Raw genomic sequence first — 27,149 nt, forward strand, 5'->3', positions numbered from 1 at the left:
CGCAGGTTGCGGTACCCATCAAGAGAAGATTGGTGGGCGCAGCATAGGGGGAGCTGATGGATGGCCATGGCATTGCGGGTGGATGGGGCAGACAGGTGAGACCTGTTTACGTATAGGCGTCCTAGCACCTGATAACCATTTGATTGTTGGGGGCTAAGGGAAGGAGGGAGAGGGTGTCCAGCGCTGTCCCAGGTTTCTGATGTGACGGGTAGGGGAACTGAGGAGGAAGATTGTGTGTGGGGCAGGCATAATGATCACTCAAGCTTGAGATTTGTGACTGTCAGAGGACATTTAGGGGCTGACGTCTGGGAGACAGTTGGAAATGTGGTCTAGACCCACTGAGAGATCTGGGCTGGAGGCCTCAGTGGTGCACAGGTGCCAGGGCAGTCGTGGAAGCTGCGGGAATGGGTGAAACTCTCCAGAAACAGCCCATCATGAGGAGAGGCCGGGAGGGATCTAGGGAGACACGGGAGGAGGCTGGGGAGCTGGGAAGGCCTGGAGGAACGAGTGAAGAGAAGAGAGGGAGCGTGGTGTCGCTGCCCTGGCCTGGCTGACGGAGAATGTGGAGACCCCCTTCCAGTCCAGAGAGTGGCTAGGAGAAAACCCCTGTCATCCCATACGCCATGTAAAGTCTCCAAGCCATTTCTGTGGCTGTTGCCGGTAGACCCCTCAAATAGGCGGGAGACATGAGAAGATGCCATTCTGGTTGTATCTGAGCATGTGGGGTGGGTGGGTTTGGCCTGTTCCTGAGGATGTGGCCCTTCCTCTTGAAGCCTTTGCCTCATTCCGGAGCCTTCTCGGACGTGGATGCACCCTGATCTCCCTCCACAGGGGAAGATTCCCAGGACAGGCGTGGGCGGCAGGCCTTGCTGCTCTCCTGGCCCTGCTGCAGGCAGCCCCCGGAGGGCTTGGCAAGTGACCTGAGTCAGGAGGCTCCTGCCCCACAGGAAGGAGCCACCCTGGGGAGGTCCTATGACCTCATGTCATTTGTCCAGACACTGCAGTTAGCTCTCTCTCCGGTTTGAAGCATTGCCTTGTGGGTTGAGGAATGTGAGGCGGAAGGGAGGGACCGAATGGGTGTAACTGAGGTGGAACCAGGTAAACTTGGGCATGTTTACTTACCAGGCTGGGTCTCAGCTGCGGGGCCCTAAATGGCCGACAGCCTTGCCGGCAGAGGCATCAGGCCTGCCGGGGTGTGTGCAGCCTGGAGAATCCGGGGCTGAGGAAGCCATTTGTGTTCACGCCAGAAGAGAAGCAGACTTTTGGTTCCATACGTCCTAATGCATTTAAGGCTACTTTTAGCTGAAACAGACCAGCCTGTGCGCTCTCAAGTAGATGGCTGCAGTTGACTGTTCAGGATTATTTTCAGAGCCAGACTCATTTAATTAACAAGTGGTTCAAAGAAGGAGTCCCAAGCTCTAGTTACGTGGAGTCCTGGCCTTTGAGATTCTCTGTGTGGTATTTGGTGAGTTATTGACCTCTCTGGGCTTGAGTTTGGGGATCAGGAAAACAAAGGCCTTGGGTTAGCTTAGTGACTCTCATCACTTCTCAGAGCCTCAGGTTTCCATGGAAGGGCCTGAGAGACCTCAGCTGCAGAACATGGTGGGCTACCACCATTTCATTTGAAGCAAGCTTTGAAAAGAACTTTGACAGCTTGGAGTAGACAATCTCCTGGGACCCTTTCAGCTATAAAATTCTGTAGTGGCCAATTCTTGATAAATGAGATATTCCCAATTATCATAAAAATATTATCCTATAAAAAAGTATTAATGATTTCAGCTTTATGAGGTTCGCAATAAATACTTTCAGGAGCAGACCTGACATGGAAAATAGTCGTCCATGGCAACAAGTGTGTGTGGAGTTTGGGTGTGTGTGTCTGTGTGCTTGTGAGGGTTCTCTCCACCTATTTGCATGGGCGCGTGTCTCTGAGTGTGTGTCATTGCCCGCCAGGTCATTCTTCCATTTTCTCTCTCTTTCCCTTTCCCTCCCTCTGTCTCTCCCAAGTATCACTCATCCCGTGCCACATTTCAGCAAACTTCTGCTCTTAGCTAGCTGTCAAGAATTAAAGCAAACCCAAATAACTTAGGGAGTCATGACTGATATTCAACCAATGATATACATATATTTTTTGTTTGATAAGTGAGGCAGCTTATATTAACTAGTAGTTTAATAAATGTGCTCCTCAACCAACTTTGTCCTAGTCTAGTCCTGACACCCCAAACTTTGTTTTATACTTATTCTTTATTTCCTTCAACATCTTATTATGAATATTTAAAGTATACAAAAAAGTTGAAAAAATTCTACGGTGAGTATCTCTCCCACCACCTAGATTCTAGCATGAATATTTTACCATATTTGTTATATCTCATGTCTATCCATCTTTTTATACTTCAGTCCTCAGTCCATCTTATTTTTTGAAGCGTTTTAGGGTAATCGCATACATCAACACATGTCCTCCTAAATAGTAGTATGCGTATTGTTAAGAGTTCCATTGTTGTTTAGTTCTTTTTGTAAAATTTCCAGACAATGAAAGGTACAGATCTTAAGTGTGCGTTCTCTGAGGTTTGGAAAAGGGCTTAACACCTATGTAAGCCAGACCCCTTCAAGGTATAGAATGTTGCCATCGCCCCACAAGATTCCCTCCCCAGACCCTCCTACCCCCAGAGGCAGCTACTGTTCTGATTCTTTTCCCCATGTTGTATTTGTTTTACCTGTTCTAGTACTTCATTTAAAGGACTCATACAGAATGTACTCGTTTGTGTACAGCTTCTTTAAATCAGCCTTTGGAGATTCATTCATGTTCTTGCTTGTATCAGTAGTTGATTCTTCTTATTGGTAAGTAGTATTCCATTGTATGAGTATACCACAGTTTTATGTTTTTTTAATTTACTCTCATGTTAGTGGACATAGAGTCTGTTTCTAGTTTTTAGCCATTATGAAGAAAGTTACTATGAACGTTCATGTACAAGTCTTTTTGTGAACATATATTTTGATATTTGCCTTTAAAGATGGCATATTCTGATTATAAAAGTAAAATATGCAAATTATAGAAAGTACATAAAACTATAAAGAAGAAAAGTAAAATGTCATAATTATTGCCCAGAATTTTTTTGTAACTGAAAACTCCTAAAGGTGCGATCTCTCAACCCAAGGGAAGATTTCCTCACAGTGGAAAGGCCCCAGCAGTCCACAAGCCACGTGTTCAGCTGGCTCATATCCGGGTCGTCATTTGGTCATGATGTTTGCCCTCTGAGCTGTTAAGAAGCAGATATTCACAAAGGGCAGTGTCTTGTTTGTGACTATCCCCAGAGTCCAGGATGATGCCTGGGGCCAATTCAGTGCCCAGGAACTGTACTCAGAAGGATGGCAGGCACTTAGGCAAAATGCAGCGTTCTTGGGCTTCCCTGGTGGCGCAGTGGTTAAGAATCCGCCTGCCAATGCAGGGGACACGGGTTCAAGCCCTGGGCCGGGAAGATCCCACGTGCTGTGGAGCAACTATGCCCGTGCGCCACAACAAGAGAAGCCACCTCAATGAGAAGCCTGCACGCTGCAATGAAGAGTAGCCCCTGCTCGCTGCAACTAGAGAAAGACTGCACGAAGACCCAACGCAGCCTAAATAAATAAAATAAATAAATAAGTGCAGCATTCTCTCCTAAAGGCACAAACATTCCCTGCTACAAGAGTTTACACACTCGACAATTACCTTCAGAAGGTCCATTTGTCCCATTGAGGGACAATGCCAGAGGACCAATATTCCTTTGACCTGTGAATGTAAGGAGGTGGAAAGGGGATGCCACTGTAGGCACCAGCCTGAACTGGGTGCTCATGTCAGCTCTGCTCTTGGAGGACTTGGAGTCCCCGAGGCCAGTTTTCTCTGGGAAATGAGGGTTAGACGCTGCATGGCTTCTTAGGCTTCATCTAGATCTGGGATCCCGAGCTATTAAGCCTTTGGATTCAGGAGCTTTCCTGGGTGCTACTTCATGTCTCCATGTGAGTGCTTCCCAATTCTTGTTCCTTTTGGCCTGGTTATGTCCCAGGACATCAGGGTATCCTGTAGGGGTGCCCCCATTGATAGAAACCACCGATATGTGAGCAGAGAGTTGCAAATATACACATAATGCACATGCAGCTCCAGGTTAAAGATTGGCTGAGTTAGTAGGAAGACCATGATGATTAAGAGGAGATGCCTTTCTTTCTTGGTAATCCACCACTGTGCCAGACGCATACATAAGAGATGCCCAGGTGTTTTTTGTTTTAATTTTTTAGGTTTATTTATTTATATTTATTTATTTATTGGCTGCGTTGGGTCTTCGTCGCCGTGGACGGGCTTTCTCTAGTTGCAGCGAGCAGGGGCTACTCTTTGTTGCAGTGCAACAAAGACTCTCCCTGAGTCTGGTTGTGGCACATGGGCTTAGTTGCTCCTCGGCATGTGGGATCTTCCCAGACCAGAGCTCGAACCCACGTCCCCTGCACTGGCAGGTGGATTCTTAAACATTGCGTCACCAGGAAAGTCCCAGGTGGTACCCAGGTGTTGGATGGATGGGATGAATGGATGGGTGAATGAATGAACGAAAGAGTGAATGAACAAACAAACAAATAGATGACCACAGGAGAATGTGAAATGTGGGGTCTGGGTGGAAGCAAGAGTGGTCAGTGCATGATGCTGCAGCATGCATGCAGGAGAGAGAAGAATGGCTCACGGGGCCCTGTGACAGCTGCAGTATAGAGACATGGCAGTCACTTTGTGTTTATCTCAAGCTGCATTCAGGTGCCACTGGTGACTTCTGGAGAGTGAGCCTGCCCCCTTCCCAGTGTGTGAGTGTGAATATTAGATGTGTGTCTTGGTCCGCTTGAGCTGCCATAACAACATACCACAGACTGGGTGCTTAAACAACAGACGTTTATGTTCTCACAGTTCTGGAGGCTGGGCAGTCCAAGATCAAGGTGTTGGCAGGGTTGGTCTGGTGAGGGCTTCTCCCCTTGGGTGCGGACAGCTGTTTTCTCACTGAACTCCCATGGCCTTTCTTCTGTGCATGCAGGTGAAGAGAGAGTGTGCATGCAAGCTCCCTGGTATCTCTTCTTACAAGGACACTAATCTTATCGGATCGGGGCCTTATGACCTCACTTAACCTTAATTGCCTCTTAAAGACCTTATCTCCAAATGTATTCACATTGGGGGTTAGGGCTTCAACATAGGAATTTTGAGGGGATAATTCAGTGCATAGCAATGTAGTTCTGCTTAAGGACTTGCACATCAGCCCTGAGCCAGGTGGGACATTGAGCTCGGGACTTCCACATTTCCCACAGTGGGAATCGTTGGCTGCTGACCAGTGTGATAAGACTGTGATAACACTGCTGTAACACTACTTCCACAGTATTTTGCAAAGTGCTGTCAGCTACTCAGTCCAATGTAACCTCCCAGCAAACCTTAAAGTATTGAGTAGGTATTGTTGTGCCCATTTTATAGATGAGAAAAATGAGCACAAGAAGTTAAGTGTCTGGCCCAGAGCCCCATAGTTCATCAGTGGTGAACCACATCCCTCTGCTCCAGCTCTTGTAGACAGTGCTCAGATCTTCCCATAAAGAGACTCACAGATTTCCTTTCCACTCCCAGGCTTTCCTTTTTCAATATGTATTTAAGAGGCTTTGGGAATTCTATTACCTGTGAAATGAAGCAGCTAGGCCTGGTGCATTGCAGATACACTAATGATTACCTCACAAGCAAAAATTAGGTAAAAGTATTCCTAATGAATTTACTGATGTTCGTGGACAGAAAGAAATCTCCCTGAGTCTAATCATCTAACGATTTGTGTTTTGCTTTTAAAGTGCTGAAATTAAGCCTTTCTTATTCTGTTGGTCAGTACAACAGGGTTTGGATTCCTGATCCTGAAGAAGTTTGGAAGTCTGCCGAAATAGCAAAGGACTATAGAGTTGGTGCCAAAGTCCTGCGTCTCCTGCTGGAGGATGGAACGGTGAGGGTCCTCGATCATAACTACCATGATGTATAAAGGAGAAACTGTAGGGTGTGTGTGGGAGGGGAGCACCTTCGGCAGAGGGCACATGAGGGGGCACCTAACATGGCCAGCTGGTGCTGTGGATCCACCCGTGTGTTTGTACCCCTCCCCACCTCCCTGCCTCCGCCCCCCACTACCCTAATGAAGACATAAAATGCCCTGCATCAGCTGGGCCTCTCTCTGGAATGAGATGCAGTGGACAGATCTGTGCTCTGTGCTGCCTTTCTGGGGATTCAGCAATGTTGGGAGAATGCTGAAAAATGATTACCATCTTGGTTTTATGGGTCTCAGCACAGAGACTGGGTGAAGATGAGAAACTTGGAGAGGAAGTAGTTTGAGCCCAAGACATAAACTGGTAGAGAAAAACATCAAGATGGGAAGAGGAAGAGATATAGAAGAAGGGAGATAGAAAACAGGAAGGGAGGTCTTCCCTGGTGGCGCAGTGGTTGAGAGTCCGCCTGCCAATGCAGGGGACGCGGGTTCGTGCCCTGGGCCGGGAAGATCCCACATGCCGCGGAGTGGCTGGGCCCGTGAGCCATGGCCGCTGAGCCTGCGCGTCCGGAGCCTGTGCTCCGCAACGTGAGAGACCGTAACGGTGAGAGGCCTGTGTACTGCAAAAAAAAAAAACAAAAACAGGAAGGGAGAGGGAGGTGTGGGAGAATGGAGAGTCAGTCTAAGGATGAATAGAAAGAGGTAAGAATTGGGACCTCCAGGAGGGAGTGTAACAGGGCAGTTGGAGGAGTGATGGGAGATGGGACAAGGGGACAGGAAGCCCAGCTGGGTAGGACATTATGAGGAAGCTCTGTGGTGCCGGTGTGGCAAGGGAGAGGCAAAGGATGACCAGGAGGTTGGGCAGTTGTCCCCATGGTAGAGCGTGCTCGTGAAGAGTTCCTCTCAAAGGCTGGTCATGGCTTTCGATGACCAGTTTCTACAGATTTTATCTCCGCTTTAAGTTTCCATGATGAGTCGTCCTTTCCCCCCATAGCTGTAATGACATCCCACTGGATCCATAGCTAGGCTGACCTTAGGTTTTTAGAATCAAGTATCTGGATGCAGAATTGGACAAAGGATTCATGATCCATCTGGATGTCAGAGTTAGTCCTGGGAATTTCACATGAATATGAAAATGCTGGAATTTCCAAGGCATGGAAATGGTCTCTGCAGAGACAGGACATATTACTGCCAATCAGACTGTCCTGGATTTGGAGTCATCTCCTCAGATCCTGGGAAGGGAGATAAACATAGCAGTTAAGAGCACATCCTCTAGAATCAGACTATCTGAGTTCAAATCCTTCCCAGGCTGTGGCAGACTATCTGGGTTCAGATCCCACTAAGTCTGTGACAGTGAGCCCCTCGGCTTCCTCACATGTCAGATGGAGTTAGTAACAGCATATCACAGGGCGGCTGAAGATCAGATGAGATAATCCCTGGGGGCGTGTGTAAATGCAAGGGGGGAGGCAGAGGAGCTGCTATTTCCATTTAGCCTTTCCCTTCCCATTATAAACTCCTTGGGGGCATTTGTTGAGTATCTCCAGTGCAGTCAAGGTTCTGATTAGGGACCAGATGGCTTTGGGGAGAAAAATCTCAGGGCAGCAGCTGCAGTGGCAGTTTGCTGCTTTAGTAATATGAGCAGGGCTTCTGGAGGCGACATTCCTGGCCCTGAATGAGCTGCTCAGAGGAGGAGGGGGAGAGGCAGGTAAGATGGCAGGTGGCCAGGCTGCCTTTTTTTTTTTTTAACATCTTTATTGGAGTATAATTGCTTTACAATGGTGTGTTAGTTTCTGTTGTATAACAAAGTGAATCAGCTGTACATATGCATATATCCCCATATCCCCTCCCTCTTGCGTCTCCCTCCCACCCTCCCTATCCCACCCCTCTAGGTGGTCACAGAGCACCGAGCTGATCTCCCTGTGCTATGTGGCTTCTTCTCACTATTTTACATTTGGTAGTGTATATATGTCCATGCCACTCTCTCACTTCGTCCCAGCTTACCCTTCCCCCTCCCCGTGTCCTCAAGTCCATTCTCTCCATCTGCATCTTTTTTCCTGTCCTGCCCCTAGGTTCTTAATAAACTTTTTTCTTTTTTAGGTTCCATATATATGTGTTAACATATGGTATTTGTTTTTCTCTTTCTGACTTACTTCACTCTGTATGACAGAGTCTGGGTCCATCCACCTCACTACAAATAACTCAATCTCGTTTCTTTTTATGGCTGAGTAATATTCCATTGTATATATGTGCCACATCTTCTTTATCCATTCATCTGTTGCTTTTTAACTTAACCCTTTATCTATACCATGAAGGACAAAGCCTGCTTTATGTAAGAAAATATCACCTCTGTTTCCAGCTGTCGATCTCATGTTCTTCACATTCATATTTTCTCCCCTCCCCCGAAGACTGCCTGTTCTATTTGTCTTTCTCTCTCTCTCCTTCTGTTTCTTACACACATAAGACACACACACACACACACACACACACACACACACACACACACACACAATGGCTGAACTGGAAAAGGAGGTTGTTGATTTAAAACATAATGGAGGGCTTCCCTGGTGGTGCAGTGGTTGAGAGTCCACCTGCCGATGCAGGGGACGCGGGTTCGTGCCCCGATCTGGGAAGATCCCACATGCCGCGGAGCGGCTGCGCCCGTGAGCCATGGCCGCTGAGCCTGTGTGTCTGGAGCCTGTGCTCCGCAGCGGGAGAGGCCACAACAGTGAGAGGCCCGCGTGCCGCAAAAAAACCCCGAAAAACTCAGGGTAAGTATAAATTATGTATGAGCAGCACTTTATCTTCTTCTCGAAAGTGTGTAGGTTAAAAATATCCTGCTTGGGGCAGGTTCATAAATATAATTGCATTGATAATGAGCAGGCAGCTGCTGTGAGGATCCATGCCCAGTTGTCCCGGATTGCCCTGAGCTGCTCTCCTTATGGAAAACAGTCCAACCAGCTAACAAACCAAACCCCTGTCAGTGTTGACCAGGCATCGTGATGCAGGCTTCAGAGTCAGCCAGACCCATATGAACTGTGTGACCTTTAACAAGGAGCTTAACTTCTCTGAACCTGTCTCCTTAACTCTTAGTTAGGGATGTCATGCCCTCCTTAGAAAGCAGGTTTGAGGATCAGATGAAAAACCAGTGCTGAGTCCTTGGCACAGGGCCTGCAGAGTGGGCTCTTGCTAAGGGACAGCTGGGTCACTTTGTGCAGCTGGTCCAGGACCAGGTATGGAAAGGAAGGCAGCTTGGGCGGTGGAAGGGAAACAAGCCTCCTGGGTGTCCTTGCTCAAGTCACTTCCCCAAGCTGTGAAGTGAAAGTGAAGGAAGGTAGAACAGGTGGTAATAAGGTCCCTTAATGCTCTGACATCTGCAAGGCCCGCAAGGCATGCTGACCTTGCCTTCATTCTGCTCAGGCAGCTACTTTCGGAATATACATTGGTGAAATCTAGCAGATGACAGGCCATCCTGGGCCAGTTACTCAGCCCAGGGCTGAGAATCATAGAAATACGCAGCCCTGCAGCCCTTGGGAACACAGGTGGCTGCAGACAGGAGTCACCTGTATAGGGGGCCCTCTCACAGAGAGACCATCATCCCACGCAGGCTCCTTTAGACACTTCTCACCACCACGAAAGTCAACTTCCAACAGAGATTCGGTAACCTTAGAGCTTCAAGGGACCTTAGATCATTGAGTCATTTGAGCAACAGAATCCTGTTTCCAAATGAAAACTTTCATGGCACCAGCAGCTAAACCACATGCAAGTAGAGCCCCTGTGGTAGCATTGGGATGGGATGCCCAGGTCCCTGACCATGTAACTTCCCTGCCACGCCTCATTGAGGCCTCTGTAGCTCTGAGGACCCCTGATCTGGTCCAGCCAGGCTTTTTACAGATGAGAGAAGGGAGGGCCAGAGAAGGTGAGTGACACACCCTAGGGCACACAGCCAATACCTTGATCACCTGGCTCCCAAAAGTCAGCCACGAAGATTATTTTCTTGTTGCTATACATAAATTTGTTTTTTTAGAGTGTCAGGGGTCACTCCAAAGTGGGGTAGTTAGGAAAGAGGACAGTGATTCAGCAGAAACACCAAAAAACTTTTACTTCCAGAACTTTAATTTCATCTTTGTCCACAGGAGCTGGATTATTCCGTTGATCCAGAATCTCTGCCTCCACTTCGGAATCCTGACATCCTCGTGGGTGAGAATGACCTCACGGCCCTCAGCTATCTCCACGAGCCCGCTGTGCTCCACAATCTCAGAATCCGCTTTGCAGAATCCAAACTCATTTACACCTACAGTGGTAAGGAGAGCAATTCTAGGAGTGCAAGAATGACACTGAAACTTAATGCTCGTTGTCTAGAGCATCCTGATTATGTTTTATATTATGTTTATATTAGAAATGTTGACTCTGTCAAAACGTGTAATCACACCTAAAAATTTGCCCAGGTTTCTATCTAAAAGGTAAACACATCTGATCTTAGAGTTTGTTAGAAAACGAAGTATCTAGGTGGGGAGAGTCTTCAACAAAAACTAAGATTGGACTACCAAGAAAAATATATGTGGTTAAAGCTTGTGTGTGAGTTTCTCATTGGATATGATAAGTTTATTACTTATTTTGGGCAGTGATATTATCATTATGTTTACACTGAGAATTGTAAGAGCCTCTCAGTTTTAGGGCATTGCCATCTGTCATCTCATCTAACCTTCAGAGTAGCCTAGAAATGTAGGTGACCTCGGCAGGGAACTGAGATTCGGAGCATTAAGTGACCTGCCCAAAGTCACACAGGAGATTTAATAAGTGACAGAGCTGCGGTTTCTCAAAAGAACTTGGAGAAAGAGGTGACACTAAGAATCCCATCACTGCGTCTGACATCTTTCCTCAGGAATCATCCTGGTGGCCATGAATCCTTACAAGCAGCTGCCGATATATGGAGATGCCATCATCCACGCCTACAGCGGGCAGAACATGGGCGATATGGACCCGCACATATTTGCTGTGGCAGAAGAGGCATACAAGCAGATGGCCAGGTAGCCCCTCTGCCAGGCAGGGCTTCCTCTTACTCTCCCAGTGCTTGCTGGGCCTTCGCAGTGGAAGGGAGACATCTGGCCGGGTCTCATTAAAAGTGACCATCAGTCAGACCGGTGGGGGGCTTGGTAGAGCAGACTGACTGTACCAAGCAGCAAATGACTGTTTGCTATATAACTGTCTAAACCAAGTTTCCTGGTTTTGCCCCTTCTAGGTAGTCAGGTCAGTCCTACCAATCTGGGAATAGCCGATGCTTTTCTTGCAGTGTGTTTGGTTGGAAGAAAATTGATTTATTCTTCACTGTGAGATGCTTAAGCATTTTTACCCATCCGTGGCAGCAGACTCTAATGATAGATGAGCACAGGTTTTAGCTGTAGGAGATTGGGGGTTTTATTCTGATTTTGCCACTTGTTTTTTGTATGGCCTGTGAAGTTATTGTTTTGCTAGCAAACAAGGAGCTTTTATGAAAAGCCTCCTGTGGACCAGGCACTGTGCACACACTCTCACACATCATCTTGAGTGCCCTCACAAGAGCGTGTGATGAGGATGCCTGAGCAGTAGTCAGACGACTGAGATGCGAAGCCATCCACCCAAGGTCACCCAGCAAGAGAAAGGCAGAGCTGGGATTTGTGCTCAGATTTCTAGACTCCACGTGTAATTTCTTTTCCCCGTAACTATCCTATTTTGGCTTCAACATCCTGATCTGTAAAAGGATCTTTGTAGATTCTTACAGTTTGCAAAAGAACTTTCACAGACAGTGGTCTCCTCTGAGTCTTAGAACACCTCTGTGAAGTCTGTTGAACCTCCATCATGCCCTTATTTCACAGATAAAACCTGAGACACAGGACCTGGGTCTGCTACATTTACTTCATAACCCTGGGCACAGCCCTGATCTCCCTCAGCTTCAGGATCCTCATCTGTGAGCTAGATGCTCAGAGAGCACCCATTCCAAGCTCTACTGCTGATAACCAGGAAAAAATAATGGTGGCTTATACAAAGTAGAAATGCATGATTCTCTCCTGCAGAGAAGTCTGATGGGCAGTCCAAGGCTAGCACACCACCTCTACCAAGTCATCAAGGATCAGTGCCTTCCAGCTTCCCAATCCTTGGAGCGGGATCCTTGGCCTCAGGGCCAAGCAAGTACTCAGCCTTCTTTCTCTCTTTTCTAGGCTACAGAGTGTCCCAGGGGAAGGGTGTGCCCCTCCTGGTTAAGGAGCCCTCCCAGAAGCCCCCACAGAGCACTTCTCCTCATAGTTCATTGGTCAGGTCCTACTCACATGACCATGCCTAGCCACAGGGGAGGCTGGGATATGTAGTCTTTCATATACGCAGCAACATGTCCACTAAGAATTGGGGCCTAGTCCCTAAGAAGCAGGGGAGGATGAATGTTGGGTAGAGAATTACTGATTAAAAGCCAGTAACCTGGGACACCCAAACCCCACGTCCTCAGTCTCAGCAGGTGCCCTCCATGCCTCGATGCACCTGTCAGCCCACAGCAGAGTGTGTGACTCCCTCTCTTTTGTAAACACATCAGAGGCTGGGAGCCGAGCCAGGCTCAGAGGACACCAGCTGGACCCGAACCTGCCGTCCCTACTCTGGTGCTGTGACGAATGATGTAAAAGTCTCCCCCCTTTCCTAAGCCCTGCGGGTAGTGTGGAGGCTCATGAGTAGAGGGCAGCCAAGCCCGATGGTACCAGAAAATGAAAGATCCTGGAGGTTCCAAAAAAATTTGCCAGTTACCTTGGCTTCTGCCACAGCAAGGTTCTTTCCAGTGCGAAAACACCCGTGGTTCTGGGATTTACCCTGGCCCCTGCAGGTCTCCAGCGCATCTGCAAGATTAGAGTCTGTGTGGCTCAGAGCCTGACAGGCCAGGACTGCTCCTGGGTGTCAGTAGCATGAGCTCGTTAGAGCTGCAGGACTGAGCCAGGTTCAAGCTTGAAGAGCCAGTTTCCTCTGGAGGTCTGTCTAACTGTAATAGCAGAACCGAACCTAAGGCAGGTTCTTACTGGACTTGCTGATGCTAGACTAGGAGTCCGGAGAGCCCAGCTTTAGTAACCCCAGTCCCACTCCATGCAGCTGAGGGGCGCTGGGAGTGTCGTTCACCTCCTGAGCATCTTAGCTTCCTCACTGAGGCCAGGAGCTGTCTCTCTAAGGTCCTCTCCTGTGTTCACAGGGCGGTTGTGTGTTCTGTGCCTCGCTGAGTCACTGTTCTACTCATCTGTAAAATGGATACACAGTATGTGGCATAGGATTTTTGTGAGGCTTAAATGAGAATCCCGGTAAAGTTTTCACCAAGCACCTGGCACATAAGTGGTGCTAGGACAGCAACTATAATAAGGTTCTGCCATCATGATCTAATGACACAAAAAGTTTAATGCATTTTTTAAGATCTCTAAGTTGTGTAACAGAGCATGTTGGCTTATGGAGCACACGTGTTCCCAAGCACATTTCAAGTAATTGCTCTCCAAATGATGTCTTTAAAATGTTTTTATATTTAAGTGGGGATATACAGAAAGGAGTTGACATAGGCTTGAGACTGCTATCTTTAGAAACCTGCTTGCAGGTTTGACCTGTGGCAAACCTCTGGGAACTTGGATTTCAGGAAGATTCTCAGCATTTCCTAATTGCTAAGAGTGGCTCACTGCACCTAAACTGTTTGTGTGAACAATGTGGTCCTGCTGAATATCTGCTTTCCTTCTGGGCATCTGGAATTTTGGTGTGTGATAGCAGAGGATGCCTATGTGACCGGCCCCCAGTAAAAACCCTGGACACTGAGTCTCTATCGAGCTTCCCTGGTAGACAGTGTTTCCCGTGTGTTGTCGTAATTCATTGCTGGAGGAAGTAAGTGCATCCTGTGTGACTCCACTGGGAGAGGACTCTTGGAAGTTTACACCTGGCCTCCTCTGGACTTGGCCCTGTATGCCTTTTCCCTTTGCTGATTTGCTTTGTATCCTTCTGGTGTAATAAATCTTAGCCATGAGTGCGAATGTGTGCTGAGTCCTGTGAGTCCTGCTAGTGGATCACTGATCTGGGATTGCTCTTGGGGACTCTCAGCACAGGGGACACAACACGAAACAAAGCTGTGTGTTCAGCAGAATCACAGAGAAAAAGATTAGAAGGAAATTCACTGGTATGTTAAAAACAGTTACTTTCAAGTGATAGAACAAAGTCCCTTCTTCGGGCTTATCTGCATTTTTCTTGATGAGTATATATTGCCTAATAGGAAGAAATGAATATTTTTAAAAATCCTTTTATTTATTTGCTTTAGAAATAATAAAAATCAGTCAATAATTGTAAGCGGGGAGTCGGGTGCTGGAAAGACAGTATCTGCTCGCTATGCCATGAGGTACTTCGCCACCGTCAGCAAGTCCAGCACTAATGCTCGCGTGGAAGACAAGGTTCTGGCGTCGAACCCCATAACTGAGGTGTGTACCTGGTGGGGGTGGGGAGTGGGGACAGAGGCAGAGGCATGTATGGAGAAGTGGGCTGGTTCGTGTATACAGGCATACCTCGCTTTGCAGATATTGCTTTTTTTCTTTTCTTTTTTAACTAGTTAAAGGTTTATGGCAATACTGCATCGAACAAGTCTATTTTTCCAACAGCATTTGCTCACTTTTGTCTCTGTGTCACGTTTTGGTAACTCTCGCAGTATTTCAAACCCTCCACCAGCAAAAAGATTCTGACTTGCTGAAGGGTCAGATGGTGGTTAGCATTTTTTAGCAATAAAATATTTAAAATTAAGGTGTGTACATTGTTTTTTTTAGACATAATGCTGTTTCACTCTCAATAGACTATAGTATAGTGTAAACATAACTTTTGTATGCACTGGGAAACCAGAAAATTCGTGTGACTTGCTTTATTGTGACATTTGCTCTATTGCGGTGGTCTGGAACTAAACCCACCATATCTTCAAGGTATGCCTGTATGTTGTCTTTGCTAACTTGAGTTCCCTTCCTTTAAAAACCAAAGTGAGGGCAGGGAGGGAGCAAGGAAGTCTGTTCTCCGGTGGGATTTGAAGGAGATTGGGGCATAGATTGCTGCTTCCAAGGCCTCTCTCCTCTACATGCTGGGCTAGAAATTCCACCATCAGGATTTCAGGAGTCCCCTGTTTACGTTTATATCCCAGGGGAAATTTCCTCAACCACAGAGACAACTGGTACACCAAGACCAGTGGTGTTCTCCAGCCAATCCAGCACCAACTTTCATGAGCTGATTGTTAAACATTCAGGAATTCTTTTGCAAGTTATTGTTAAACCTTTGGTAGTTTGAAATCAGTCATGGTGGAAGTATTTACACCTTGCAAATTGGCAAATGTCACATATCCAGGCTGTTCCTCCTCTCCTCCCCGAGGGTGATTCATCAGCACACCACTGACTGGCTCAGATATGTGGGCAAGGCCAACCAACGATAGCACCCAGGGGTAAGGAGACAACCCTCAAGGAAGAAGGGGCATCTGACAGCTCACGAGAGGGCGCAGAGGCCAACTCTGGCTGCCTTGCAAATTGGGAAGGGGATTGATTTGGATTTATTTGGAAGCATAGCAAATAATTAAGAACGTTAGATTCCTAGACCCTTTCTCCCTGTTTTCTTGAATCAGAATCCTCCATGAGTATTTATCAGACCACCTATTTTGTTTAAGCCACTGTGCCGAAATAATACAGGAAGTAATGAAAATAAGGTCCAATCCCCAAGTTTTAAGACTCCTCTAACATAACATATTTTAAATTCGAATAGAAAGATAAATCATGATCCAAGATGGCAGTAAAAAGGTTGTCAGGAAGCACTACCCTGTTAAATGCCCAGTGGATGATATCGTGTGGTTATTTGTTTAGGGTTGGTCTCACCCGCTGTTGTAAGCTCCATGAAGGCAGGACCATGTCTACTTTGGTTTACCTTCGCCTGCCAGTAAATACATGTTGTCCAAAAGCATGATGGCCTGGACAGGAATGCGACGTGTGTGCATAGGAAGGGTACTTCCAGATGGAAGGTGCCCAGGAAGGGAGAGCAGGGTGGGCAAGAGGAGAGACAGAATTCAGTAGCAGAAGTAAAAGGAAAAAATCATGCTCAGTGTGGGAGGGATAGAAGAAGGCGGTTTTTTGGTTGAGTAGAAAGTTCGAGTAGGGAAGTGGTAAGGGATAAGGACAGAAATAAAGGTTGGATGAAGGATGTAGACTTTGAATTGAGCATCTCTAATATTTTAGGCATAGATGAGTTGAGGCACTGTATATTATCTCATTTAATTCTCCCAACTCTGTAAGATGCATACTTCCCCATATTACAGCTAGAGAAATTGAGACTTGGAAAGATGAAATAACTTTTCTAGCATCACACAGATAGTAAAAAAGGAACCTAAGGTCTTGAAACATCAGAACCCGTGTGTTTTCTGATTCCGCTCAGTGTCTACCAGTAAGACTGAGGAGAGCCTTGAGGTGAGACTGAGGAGACCTAAGGATGTGTCTTATTCCCTGCGAGCCCCTGCCTCCCGGCCTCCCTCTATAATCAGACTTTTCCCCAGCATACAGGACTGATTTTACTGTAACTGCTCCAATAATATTGATGCAAAGGTTTTTTTTAATGTTGTTACTATGTTTTGTAGGCTGTTGGAAATGCCAAGACCACCCGCAATGACAACAGCAGTCGGTTTGGGAAATACACAGAAATCAGTTTTGATGAGAGAAATCAAATTATAGGAGCCAACATGAGAACTTACCTGCTGGAGAAATCCAGAGTTGTCTTTCAAGTAAGGATAAAAATATTAAATTTCCTTTTCCCCAACTTTTGTAGTATGGTTCACATTCATATATTCATTAGAAAACCTACATTGTTCTGTGACTTGAAGAATACAGTTTTCCTATATTTCATTTGCAGTTTGGGTTATTTATTTTTCTATTTCTTAAAAATGAAAATTGATGAGTAGGTGCAGTATTAGTGGAATTATATGGTTGAGGGAAAAGTTTATGACTTTCAGTTTTAGGCACGTAAGTCCTTAGCATTTAAAAATCAACTTTATCTTTCTAGAACACAAAGACTACTTGAAATAGCCAAAGCTGTTAGACTGGCTTTTGTATCAGGAAGGGAATGGGATCAGATCTAGAGAGGCGGGGTTTAACAAAAAGGCTTCTGTCCATAAAATGGAGAAAATTCTCATCATTTTGGCCCAGAAAGAAAGTAACAGTAAACCTTGTATTGCAGGGAGCTTCTTTAAAATTTCACCTGGTACTAACTACATTATTTCCATTTCGTAGAACGTTTCGTTTAATAACATTTTCTCTGTGGTGGTTATTTGGAAGGTGATCTTGGGCCACCAGTTCTCCCTCTGTGAGCCAGTGGAGGCAAGAAGTTGGGTCACAGCAAAAACACACGTAGATGTCCGTGTCCATGAGAGCAGAACTGTCAATCCAGATTAGCCATCTAAGACCCTCTTGTTGAAAACCTCACATTTTCATTTGTAAAGGGCTTGTGTAATTTCAGGGCTTTTCTTTATTTTACAGTCAGAAAATGAGCGAAATTACCACATTTTCTATCAACTTTGTGCATCTGCACAGCAGTCGGAATTTAAACATCTTAAATTGGGTACGTAATGCATGGTGTGTGGAAGAGTCTCTTTTTTACGTAGGAATTTAAATTCTAGGTTAATTTCATCTTCTTATAATATCGTCACTTTAAAAAAAAAAAGTATTCTGTCCAAAAACATAAGATCCTTGGGTTCCAGGGGTGGACTTGATGCATTTAACTAAGGAGATAGATTAGTTAGGGGCAAAGTGAGTCCAGGAATAGGGGACCCCTTCAACTCCAGGGTTCTTTTCAAAATTCCAGAGTGATTGTGGTCCATCCAGCTAGAACTACCTGAAGAAGGCCTTCTGACCACTGGGACTTACTGATCTAAGTCCCCAAACTTTTCTTTTTATCTGAACTTCTTGGATGGTCATTTTTCTAACAGCTATGACATATTTCCGTGTCTTCTGAGACAGAGTACCTCTATCATAATTTGAATTTCCTTGATGACTCAAAATCATTATTAATCATAACCATAATTAATGAGCTATTTGTCGGTTCGTGCAAATGGCCCAACTCCGGTGGTATCTCGGCTCTCCTGTCTTGGTCGTTTGTGCCATGTTGGTAGACAGAATTGTCTAATGTCTCGGAGTTGAATGCACACTCCCTAATCCTGGAGAACTTACTTGCACTTGTAGAATCTAAGTTTCTTCAGATTTCGTATAATGATAATATCCATGCCTTGTCTGCCAAATACAATGTGAAGAGCGAACATGGAAGAGCTTTCTGAAGGCTTCCCTACTATTCAAATATTAGATGCATATATGGTTATTATCTTGATCATAGTGATGTTTTTATAACGGTATATGTTTATCAAAACTTATCAAGTTTTCTACAGTTAATCGTACGTTCAGTAAACCTCAGTAATGCTGTATAAAATTATTAGGTGTGGGAACAAAAACCATGCGCTCTGGAGTCAGGCCGGTGTTTTAATTCTTGCCCTGCGGTCAGCTGTGGGTCCATGAGCAGGCCATTTCACTTTTCTGAGCCTCAGCTTCTGAGTCAGCAACGTAGAATTCTAAGGAATAAGTGGAAAGACATTTGTAAAGTGCTTAAGACAGCACATTAAGTGTGAACTTTTCTTCTCGCTTCTGATGTACATGTATGTTCAAATTTCTGTGTCACAGATATCACAGCCTTACTTTTGATTTCAGGGAGTGCAGAAGAATTTAATTATACGAGAATGGGGGGCAGTACCATCATTGAGGGCGTGAATGACAGAGCCAACATGATAGAGACTCAGAAGACCTTCACACTGCTGGGTAAGTGAAAGCATCCTATCCCAGGAGTGGCCATTTTCTCCAAGAAGGCTGGGATGCCCAGCATGTATGTGTTCTGAAGACACCTAATAAATTCTGATTTTAGGATGAGCCAATCAAAAACCATATTTGGAGGCCAAGCGGTCAGAAAGGTGCTTTTCCCTTAAAAGATACAGAAATCAACTCTGTGCTCTATGATGACCTAGATGGGTGGGATTGAAGAGGGGGTGAGAGGGAGGGGATATATGTAATACATATAGCTGATTCACATCGTTGTATAGCAGAAACTAACACAACATTGTAAAGCAGCTATACTCCAATAAAAATGAATGAATGAATGAATAAATAAATAATTTTAAAAACCCTATGGCAGGGACTTCCCTGGTGGTCCAGTGGTAAAGAATCCACCTTGCAATGCAGGGGACACAGGGTCAATCCCTAGTCAGGGAACTAAAATCCCACATTCCACCAGGCAACTAAGCCCGTGTGCCACAACTACTGAGCTCATGTGCCTCAACTAGAGAGCCTGAGTGCTGCAAACTACAGAGCCCACATGCTCTGAAGCTGGGCTCCACAACTACAGAGCCCACACACCCTGGAGCCTGCGTGCCACAACTAGAAAAGAGAAAACCTGCACACCACAACTAGAGAGAAGCCTGCATGACGCTATGAAGAGCCCACTCACCACAACAAAAGATCCCCGATGCCTCAACGAAGATCCTGTGTGCTGCAACTAAGACCCGAGACAGCCAAAAAAATAAATAAATAAAATCCTTAAAAAAAAAGAAACCTTATGGAAGGGGCACCAAATTATAGCAGTAGTCAAAGTATTCTTCACCTCCATGGGCTCACAGTAAAAAAAAGTTTTACTGGGCTTCCTTGGTGGTGCAGTGGTTGAGAGTCCGCCTGCCGATGCAGGGGACATGAGTTCGTGCCCCGGTCTGGGAAGATCCCACATGCTGCGGAGCAGCTAGGCCCGTGAGCCATGGCCGCTGAGCCTGCGCATCTGGAGCCTGTGCTCCGCAACGGGAGAGGCCACAACAGTGAGAGGCCCGCGTACCGCAAAAAAAAAAAAAGTTTTACTTAAGAATATTCTTGGGAGGGTGGGATGAATTGGGAGATCGGGATTGACACATATACACTAATATGTATAATAGATAACTAATGAGAACCTGCTGTATAGCACAGGGAACTCCACTTCACTGTACAGTAGAAACTAACACAACATTGTAAAACAACCATACCCCAATTAAAAAAAAAAAGGAAAAAAGAATATCCTTGAAGAAGCAATAAAAATAATTAATTTTATTAAAAAATAAATAAATGATCTTAACTAAGAGTATAACTCTTTGAGGAACAGTGACTTATTGTCAGTGGTTCTGAATACTAGAATGTCAGATCACCTGAGAAGATTTTTTTTTAAAATTCTAATATCTAGATATCACCCCAGACCTACTAAATCTGAATGAGAATATTTGAGGACAATGATATACCTAAAAGAGAGGAAATAATCATGTAGAAGCTTCTCATTCTAATATGTGAACTGTGTGAAAACCTCGAGATAGACCTTTCAAATAAAAAGTGTCTAACTTTGGGCTTCTTCCTTTCCATCAGGAATTTATGAACTAGCATTCAATTTCTACCCTAATCAGTCGTTCTAACAAAACTTCTAATTTTAAAAAGATCAGATCTCTTTTTTGCTACAAAATTTAATTTTGCAAAGTTCACTTAAACTGAACAAAAGAAAATCTTTGTAGAGCAATATGCAGCTCTTAATGTTGCTCCACATGCATGCATTGGACATGGCTATGAGTCCTCTAAGAACAAGAGCTTTATCTTTCTTAAAATGACAATTTATTATTATCTCTTGTGATGCCGGGCTGACTGGGCTCACCTGGGCACTTCTTACTTGGGGATTCTCGTATGATGGTGGCAAGGGCTGGATCAGCTGAGGGCTTCTTCTGTCACATGGGCTGGGATGGCTAGAACTACTGAGGGCTGGGTGGGCATTTCTCTTCCTCCATGTGTCCTTCCTCACAGCATGCCGGTCACATGTGGCTAGCTTCTCCCAGAGCTAGTTCCAACAGGCTCAGGTGGACTCTGCAGGTTTTTTTATGAACCAGCCTCCTCGGAAGCAGTGCAGCATCACTGCTGCTGTGTGCTAATAATCAAAAGCAAGGCATAGGGCCAGCTCAGACCCTTGACCCACGGGGAGAAAACTACACAGGGCATGAACAATGGGAGGGTAATGCATTGGGGGTCATCGCTGGAGAGTAGCCAGCACAGTAGCTGTTGGGGATGTTGTGAGGATTAAGAGGTAACGTCTCTTGGTTTATGAACTGTGGCGTGCTCTATCAGAATGAGAGATCAGTACACATTTAATGAAAGCATGACCTCAAAGTATGAATCACTAAAAAATGTCCTAGGCCAGAGGTTGGCAGATTGCAGCCTGTTTTTGTAAATAAAGTTTTATTGGAACACAGCCACACTCATTTAAGTAGGATCTATGGCCGTTTTCATGCTATGGTGGCAGAGTTGAGTACTTGTGCCATAGACTCTATAGCCTGCAAAGCCTAATAAGGAAACGTTTGCTGACCCTTGTCCTAGGTGATAGAGTGAGCATAGTTGATGGGTTCCTTATAGTTTTCTTGCAATTTGTGAAAAGGTTCGTGGGTGGAGTCATGAAGCTAAGCTTCAACCCCAGTGCGTTTAAACATGGATGTCCCCTGAGGACCCCTGGCCAGGCAAAGAAGTTTGAGCAGGCTTCGGAGGTCTGTTTGCTGCTGTGGAGTAGATTCATGCATGGAATTCACTAACTTTGAGATTGCCATCATCCTGTGACCCCCACAGCCAATAATCTCATGCTGTGTGTTGATTTCATGGTCTCTAAACCTGCGTTGTCCAACACAGTTAAGTACTAGCCACAAGTGACTGTTTACATTAATTAAAATGAAATAAATTTTAAAATTCATTTCTCAGTTGCACTAGACATGTTTCAAATGCTCATAACCATATGTAGCTAAGAGCTGCCATATTGTTCAGCACAGATAAAGAACATTTCATCCCCAAGGAAAGTTCTATCCAATAGCATGTCTCCAACAATGTGAATATCTCGTGTATACTGCTTGTCCCATTGGCTGTGTGCTCTTGTTTGTGTCTCAGTGTTATCATCTTAGACAGAGACCCCCTCAAGGGCAGATTGCCCAACACGAATCATACATAGGCTTATAACACATTCGGGCAGATACCTTTTTTAAATGTGATTGCTAAACACGTACTTGTTGGTTGATTTGTCCATTGCTGTGGTTTGCTCTGGAGACAGTTTGGAGAAACAGACAAGGTTAGCAGTGAGGTCATCTAGTTCAGTACACAAATCCACTTCACAACACGCCCAGTAAGCAGACTTCTGGGATCTGCTCAGACTTCTTTGCCTGGTGCAGGGTCATAGGGAACCATCACTTTTATACACCCTGGGGTGAGCTAAGGCAGCTTCATGACTCTGCAGGTCTTTTCACACACTGCAGTGGTCACTGGCAGTACACTGCTTAGCCATGATACACCCGGTGTGTTTGTAACTTTGGCAGGTTCCCTAACCCTTCTATGCCTTAGTTTCCCCCTCTGTAAAATGGGAACAGCACTAGTACTTTATATAGTTGTTGTAAGCATTAGACGAGGTGATATGTAGAAAGTGCGAAGGATAATGCCTGCTGCAGAGCTTCATTTGCTTTCCCTTCTGGCTCTGCTTCTGAGGTACTAAAATGGTTCTGAGACCCAATTCCAGTGTGTGCTGGGGGGGGAGGAGGAGGGGAGGGGGGGTCCCCACACCAAGCGATTCTCTGGACACCAGCTGGGTGTCCTACAATTCGCCTCAATTCTGACACTATCTACCTGGAGAAAGCCTCAGATCCCACAGGTTGAGGGCTCAGTTCCACAGGACCGCCCCCAGCCCACCCCACTTCAGATCAGGTTGTCACCTGTGATTGTAACCGAATGGCTGTAAATCACAGGTTCCCACAACCACCTCCTTGGGTTCAATTAATTTGCTAGAGCAGCTCACAGAACTCAGAGAAACATTTTACTTACTAGATCATCAATTTATTATAAAAGGATAGAACTCAGGAACAGTCATTTGGAACAGATATACAGGGGCAACTATGTGGGAAGGAGCACAGAGCTTCCATGCTGTCTGAGTGTGTCACTCTCCACAATCCCCACGCGTTCACCTGGGGGCTTGCAAACCTCGTGCTTTGGGGTTTTTATGGAGACTTCATTACATAGGCACCGTTGATTAAATCATTGGCCGTTGGCAGTTAGTTCAACTTCTAGCCCCTCTCTGCTCCCTGGAGTTTGAGGGGCGAGACTGAAAGTTCCAACTCTCAATCACAGGGTTGTTTCCCCTGGCAACCGGCCCCCATCCTCACATGACCTAGGGGCATTCCAAAATTGCCTCATTAACAAAAGACATCTTAATCTCTCTCAGAAGTTAGGAAGTTCCCCGGGTTTTAGAAGTTCTGTGTGTTAAGAAACTGGATGAAGCCCAAGTATATACTACTTAGTTTAAAACACAATATCACAGGTACTTTAGCTAGCCACAATTTACCCACTGAGGAAGCAGAATGGGGGTGCATTTTGATCAAGAGCTCATTTCCTTTGTTCTTCTGCTGACTCTCATTTAATTCATCCTTTGATCTTTGCCTAGCCATTAAGATCTCTGACAGAAAGAATACTCTGGAAACAGACCTATCCTGGACCTCAGGCTCAAGAAACTTGACCACTATGTTTCTCACTGAAATCTACCTCAGGCCAGTGGCGCTTTTGCAGTGATTTTATCTTACTAAAAGTAATTACTTAAGTGAGGTCTTAAGTTCTTTCTTTGACATCATTGCTTTGCAGTTGTTATTTCACTTTTGTCAGCTTTGGAAAGCATGGGGTAAGTAAGCAATGGATCATACAGAGAGTGGGAGTGCCAGAGCAGATTCCCAAACTTTGTATATTTAGTTGCTTTTCTTCATCACTTACCTGTCATTTATCATGGTGATGCTCAGGGGTTTATTTCTGTTAGAATCGTCTGTCCTTCAAATGTAGGCATTAGCGCGAAATGGAACAGCTGCAGATGCCTGGACTCAGATTGAACTGGAGGCTTCCATGTAATTTTGGTTTGAAATTTTTTTTAAAATTTTTATTGGAGTATAGTTGTTTTACAATATTATGTTAGTTTCTACTATACAGCAAAGTGAATCAGCTATACGTATACATATATCCCCTCTTTTTGGGATTTTCTTCCCATTTAGGTCACCACACAGCACTGAGTAGAGTTCCCTGAGCTATACAGTAGGTTCTCATTAGTTATGTATTTTATACATAGTATCAATAGTGTATATGTGTCAATCCCAATCTCCCAATTCATCTCCCCCCCGCCCTTTCCTCCTTGTATCCATACGTTTGTTCTCTATGTCTGTGTCTCTATTTCCATTTTGTAGATAAGGTTGTCTATACCAATTCGTTCAGATTCCACATGTATGTGTTAATATACGATATTTGTTTTTCTCTTTCTGACTTACGTCACTCTGTATGACAGTCTCTAGGTCCATCCCCGTCTCTACAAATGACCCAATTTCATTCCTTTGTATGGCTGAGTAATATTACATTGTATATATGTGCCCCATCTTCTTTATCCATTCCTCTGTTGATGGACATTTAGGTTGCTTCCGTGTCCTGGCTATTGTAAATAGTGCTGCAATGAACATTGGGGTGCATGTGTCTTTTTGAGTTAATGGTTCTCTCTGGGTATATGCTCAGTAGTGGGATTGCTGGGTCATATGGTAGTTCTAGTTTTAGGTTTTTAAGGAACCTCCATACTGTTCTCCATAGTGGCTGTATCAATTTACATTCCCACCAACAGTGCACGAGGGTTCCCTTTTCTCCACACCCTCTCCAGCATTTATTGTTCATAGATTTTTTGGTGATGGCCACTCTGAGTGGTGTGAGGTGATACCTCATTGTAGTTTTGATTTGCATTTCTCTAATAATTAGTGATGTTGAACATCTTTTCATGTGTTTGTTGGCCATCTCTGTGTCTTCGTTGGAGAAATGTCTATTTAGGTCTTCCACCCATATTTTGATTGGGTTTTTTTTTTTTTGATATTGAGCTGCATAAGCTGCTTGTATATTTTGGAGATTAATCCTTTGTCAGTTGCTTTGTTTGCAAATCTTTTCTCCCATTCTGAGGGTTGTCTTTTCATCTTGTTTATGGTTTCCTTTGCTGTGCAAAAGCTTTTAAGTTTCATTAGGTCCCATAGGTTTGAAATCTTTTATGACTTTGATTTTGTGTGATCTTAGTAGAGAGAAGTCTCTCCAGGTTTGGAAATTATTTAAGAACGTGACCTAGCTGCTGTTGAGATAGTCCAGATGTCCTCAAGTCAGAAGCAGCAGGTGGCTGCAATGGCTCTTACGGGGCATTTAGGACCTGCTGCTCTTTTGCTGGAGGAGTCGAGGGTCTCCTGTTAACTGAAAAAAGTGCACAACCTAAAAGTTGAGAATTATGTTTTATTTGGAGGACAAAACTGAGGACTTCAGCCTGGCACACAGCCTCTCAGCTAGCTCTGAGGGACTGCTCCCAAGAGGTAAGGGAGGAGCCAGGATATGTAGGAGTTTTAAGTCAGAACATCAAAAGATTACTGTTAATTAAAGAAAACCAGACATCTCAAATTAAGGAATTTAGCACTTTTCTATTTATGGGAAGATACAAGAGTCTGGGTTCATTGAAATCATTCCTTTGATACGCACCTTAGCTATCTAGGACCCGTTTCCTGCTTTTCTCCATCCGGAATCCCCTCAGGGTGCACCATTGTGGGCAGCGATAGTGGCTGATGGTCTGATGGCCACAGCACCCATTGTTTGATGATATGGCAGGCAACATTTTTCATTCACAAGTGATATTCCACATACATTGGTCGGGGTCCCATCGAGGAAACATGGGGCACATTCAAATAGGATAAAAGGAGGAGGGTTTATTTATGAAGGGAGCAACTACAAACTGTGGGGCTAAGGGGGCTCCGAGGAGCAGTAGGGACCTGGAAGCAGCAGCCCTTTCTGTTCAGGCACAGAGCCTGAAGGGAAGGGTGGGGAAAGTCAGCGCTGACTCGGAACAGTAACATTCTGTCAGTTGGCAACACAGCCAGCCTGAGGCAACTTTGCAGGGAAAGAGATGGGGAGATGTACCCAGCACCTGTCTCCTCCTGCTCTCTGATCTCCTGCCAGGGTCCCCACTGGTCAAACCCCACCAGAACCCATTGCCTTGGTCCAAACAGGCCAGTCCCCTGGGGCAGAGAGCAGGGTGCAGAGCTGGAGGGGCAAATGAAATCCTTCCAGCACCCACCATAAAAAGCATCCAGAGAGCTTATGAGCAAAAAAGAAAAAAAAAAAATTAACAAGAAAGCACAGCACACAGAATGAATGAGAGCTGGTTCTCCCAGGAACCCGACATGAAGTCATTACTCAGATACTAATTTTTGTGTTGAACTTCCTAGCAGCCACAGCAAAAGGGAAACCTGGTGGGTTGTACAGCTCACATTGTGTGTCTGCACACGTCAAACTGGAAAGACAGTGAACTGGATTTTCCCCGGGGTCTACTCATTGTTCCCTGTCCCAGCTCTTGGCACTGATGGTACTAGAGTGTCGTGAGAGAATTCAGGTGTTTATCTTACTAATAACTGAGCAAGAGAAGAAATGCAGTGTTCCTAATTTGGGAAAAATTTTGTTTTCAGGTTTCAAGGAAGATTTTCAGATGGATGTTTTTAAGATCCTGGCAGCCATCCTACATCTGGGCAATGTGCAGATCATAGCAGTGGGCAACGAGAGATCAGCAGTCAGTGTAAGATATGTGTTTGCTTCACCCTTCCTGTGTTGGGGGGATCATCAGTAGAAACCTCTCATGGTTACCCTGCTTTTGCATTTTAGCACCAGGCACATTGAGCCTACTGGGGAGACCAGTTGGAACAAGGAAGGTAGGAGTTTCCATGGGTTACCTTCAAAGAGTAAAGCTTCTTCCCCTTGCAACAGTAGAGAAGGGGAAAATGCATTCTCTGTTTTTCTTTTATTCAACAAATTTTTCCTGAGTGCCTACTCTGTGCCAGACACTGTTATAGGCTCTGGAGAAACAGCAGTGCACAAAACAAGATCAGAAGGCCTTCATGAAGCTTATGATCTGGGGGAAGGAAGTGGAGGAGGGGAAGACACAATAAACAGTTACAGGCTCTGGCAGCTGGCGATAGCCATTAAAAAGGAAAATGAAGCAAAGTAGGGG

The 27,149-nt window shown here is 45.2% G+C and overlaps 1 protein-coding gene across 1 annotated transcript in view; it reads left to right on the top strand.

The window, feature by feature from the left end:
- The first annotated feature begins 10,180 nt into the window (after positions 1-10,180).
- Positions 10,181-27,149, top strand: part of MYO5C (myosin VC) — a 99,667-nt gene continuing 82,698 nt past the window's right edge. Inside the window, exons 1-7 of the mRNA XM_060003748.1 lie at positions 10,181-10,304; positions 10,888-11,032; positions 14,299-14,455; positions 16,627-16,770; positions 17,522-17,603; positions 18,740-18,847; positions 26,611-26,717. Of these exons, the coding sequence (XP_059859731.1) occupies positions 10,905-11,032; positions 14,299-14,455; positions 16,627-16,770; positions 17,522-17,603; positions 18,740-18,847; positions 26,611-26,717 (726 nt within the window). The 5' untranslated portion in view covers positions 10,181-10,304; positions 10,888-10,904. The remainder of the gene's footprint in view (positions 10,305-10,887; positions 11,033-14,298; positions 14,456-16,626; positions 16,771-17,521; positions 17,604-18,739; positions 18,848-26,610; positions 26,718-27,149) is intronic.

This window comes from Delphinus delphis, chromosome 2 (genome assembly GCF_949987515.2).
Source record: "Delphinus delphis chromosome 2, mDelDel1.2, whole genome shotgun sequence".
Taxonomy (NCBI): Eukaryota; Metazoa; Chordata; class Mammalia; order Artiodactyla; family Delphinidae; genus Delphinus; species Delphinus delphis.